The 2,764-nt window shown below is 38.6% G+C and overlaps 1 protein-coding gene across 1 annotated transcript; it reads right to left on the bottom strand.

Annotated features, from left to right (window-relative positions):
- Nucleotides 1-1,023: 1,023 nt before the first annotated feature.
- On the bottom strand, nucleotides 1,024-2,419 carry LOC101507885 (uncharacterized). The gene is made up of 2 exons (XM_004513249.1): nucleotides 2,366-2,419; nucleotides 1,024-1,692 (listed from the first exon to the last, which is right to left on the bottom strand). Exons 1-2 carry the CDS (start codon nucleotides 2,417-2,419, stop codon nucleotides 1,024-1,026), a joined length of 723 nt encoding a protein of 240 aa, XP_004513306.1.
- Between the last annotated feature and the right edge of the window lie 345 nt (nucleotides 2,420-2,764).

Genomic DNA, 2,764 nt, shown 5'->3' on the forward strand with positions numbered 1-2,764 from the left:
CTCACGCTCTGGTGGTAAACTAGTGACATCTTCAGGAAATTCACACACAATAGGAACATCTCATATTACCACTTTTTCTTCAAATTCCAGTGAGGCTAGGATCATGTATAACTCGACATCTTCTTTCAAGAGTGCCTTCACTTGGTTGGTGGATATATTGCTAGGCTTATCCATATCTTCTAACTCCATGAATTCAATGGTTTTACTGAAAAAATCTACGCGGACACGGTTGGTAGATAGCCAATCCATACCAAGAATCACATCAACCAGACACAAAGGTAAACACACTAAGTCAACTCGGAAGTCCCTTCCACACACATGGATAGAAATGTCAAGACAAACACTAGAGGTATCAACAGAATCACTAGTTGGGGTATTCACAATCAAATCATACTGCAAACGAGATACATGTAATCCTAAATGTCTAACACAATCAAGAGATACAAAGGAATGAGTGGCACCACAATCAAATAGTATAAATAAAGGAGTATCACTTATGAGACATGTACCTTGGATCAAGTTGTCTTTCTCAGACGCTCCTGCACCACTGAGGGCATAGACTCTTCCATTGGATTTAGGTCGGCTGGCTTGGGAACTCTGGTTTCCAGGTTGTGGAGTCTTCCTTGGGTAGGGGCATGTGGTGCTAATGTGGCCTTGTTGTTGACAATTAAAACAAGTAATTCTAGCATCTCTACATTCATATGCCATGTGACCCTGCTTACCACACCCGTGACATCAGATAGGAGTAACTGGATCACCATTATTACCATTGTTGTTGCGCGAGACTTGACTCATGTTGTTACTATTTCCGTTACTAACTCCTCGTCCATTGGGGTTTCCTCTACCACTCCCATAACTATAACTATTTCCATTTCCTTTTCCGTTACTACTACTAGCTCCTTTTCCAGCTGAAAAACTGTATTGTTGATAATTCAGACGACTTCCAGATTTACTAGGAGGAAAAGAGTAAGGTTTTCCTCTATTATGATGCATAGGCCTTTTGTCCTTCATGGTTCCAGTGTTTCAGTAATGTGCCTTTTCATCACGACTATCCTCATCATAAATCCTACTCTTATTCACTAGGGTAGGAAAGTCACAGATCTCTTGCATTCCAACCTGTTTCTTGATCTCTGGTCTGAGTCCCATTTCAAACTTGATGCACTTAGACTTTTCTCCTGCCTCTCCAACATAGAGTGGATAGTACCTGGATAATTCCTCGAACTTAGCAGCATACTCCGCTACCGACATATTCCCCAGTTCCAATTTAACAAATTCCATCTCCTTTCTATTACAGATGTCTTCAGTGAAATACTTAATTAGAAACATGTTCTTGAATATAGCCCAAGTAATTGCAGTCCCTGCATTATCTAAAAGTTGGCGTGCATTATCCCACCAATGTTCAGCTTCCTCCGTCAACATAAAGGTACCAATATGCACTTTCTGACCTTCAGGATATGCCACTCCTATGAAAATTTTCTCAACTTCTTGCAACCACTTTTGAGCTCCATCAGGATTATAGTGACTTTCAAACGATGGAAGGTTAGCCTTGTGGAATCGATCCATCACCATGAATTCATTTATTTGCACGTTTCCTTGGCCACCACTGTAGCTAGTAGCTTGAGCAACAACTTGAGTAGCAGCTTGCACAGAGGCTTGTGCAGTAGCTTGAGATTCAGCCAAAGCTTGGAGAGTCTACACTGTAAAATCTTTTTTGACCAAAGTGAATTTGATATACGATTTAGAAACTCAACAACAACTTCACGAACCCAAAATTTAACTATAAAAAGTGGTTCAAGGCTGAAGAATAGATCATAAAACAAAATACCAACAATACAAAACCCCTCATAGCTCATATTTTCTAAGTACTTAGAATTCAAAGGTTCAAGTTTCAACAAAGGCACTCATGTGTGAAAAATCAGTGTAACAATCTTCTTAGTAGAAGCAAAACACAAACAGTTTCAAACTTGTGTAACCCAACCCAATAGTAGATTTAGTGTGCCTCAAGCACTCTGTCGTTTTCAGCTTTTGTTGAGAAGACTTGACTTGTGTGCCTCAGGTTGTTTTGTGAAGACTGGCTTGTAGGGTCAGGTAATGTGTAATTCAAGGTTTTGAATAAGTGGATGAATCCTTCTGTGTGAAGAGACTGAACGTAGCTATCAAGTTGGTGGTGAACTTGGATATAATTTGGTATGTTGATTTTACTTACACATTATCATTAAGTCACTAAACCAAAACCAGAATTAGGAATCAAAAAGGGAAAATAATTAACTTAAACAAACACAATTCAACCCGTATTCTCGTGTTTGGCACCTTCAGGACGGTCGTGATGTGGACGAACATAACAATTTAGAACTTTGGTCGATACCTCATTTGCTATTTCCTGGACAAAGGGAACTGGAGCAAATGTAGCGTGTTCCATTCTTAATTTACTTCAAATCAGTTTTTATTTATGTAGTATATTGAATTTCCTTAACATCTTCCTTAGGCACACGATTTGACAGTAGTATCAGTTTCTCCAAGTGGATGTTGTTGGTTCATCAAATATTGTTGATCTATTAAATTTTCATTCATCATCTCCTATAGTGACAGTACGCCAAAAATGACATTTTATAGCGCGTCTTTTATAGCGCTTATTAAATACAAGCGCTGTTGTATGATATTTTAAAAATAACAGAGGATACAACTGCGCTTTTTTGACAAGCGCTATAAAAAAAGCGTTGTAAAAGACTTTGATTTCACATAATTAAAGGACCTATTAGAGCGC

The sequence above is a fragment of the Cicer arietinum genome, chromosome 2 (genome assembly GCF_000331145.2).
Source record: "Cicer arietinum cultivar CDC Frontier isolate Library 1 chromosome 2, Cicar.CDCFrontier_v2.0, whole genome shotgun sequence".
Taxonomy (NCBI): Eukaryota; Viridiplantae; Streptophyta; class Magnoliopsida; order Fabales; family Fabaceae; genus Cicer; species Cicer arietinum.

Excerpts from the sequence above, each read along its gene's own strand:
- LOC101507885 (XM_004513249.1), bottom strand. The coding sequence starts at position 2,419 with ATGGAACACGCTACATTTGCTCCAGTTCCCTTTGTCCAGGAAATAGCA. Across the intron at positions 1,693-2,365 it reads TCCAGGAAATAGCAAATGAG|ACTCTCCAAGCTTTGGCTGA; the intron begins GTATCGACCAAA and ends TTTACAGTGTAG.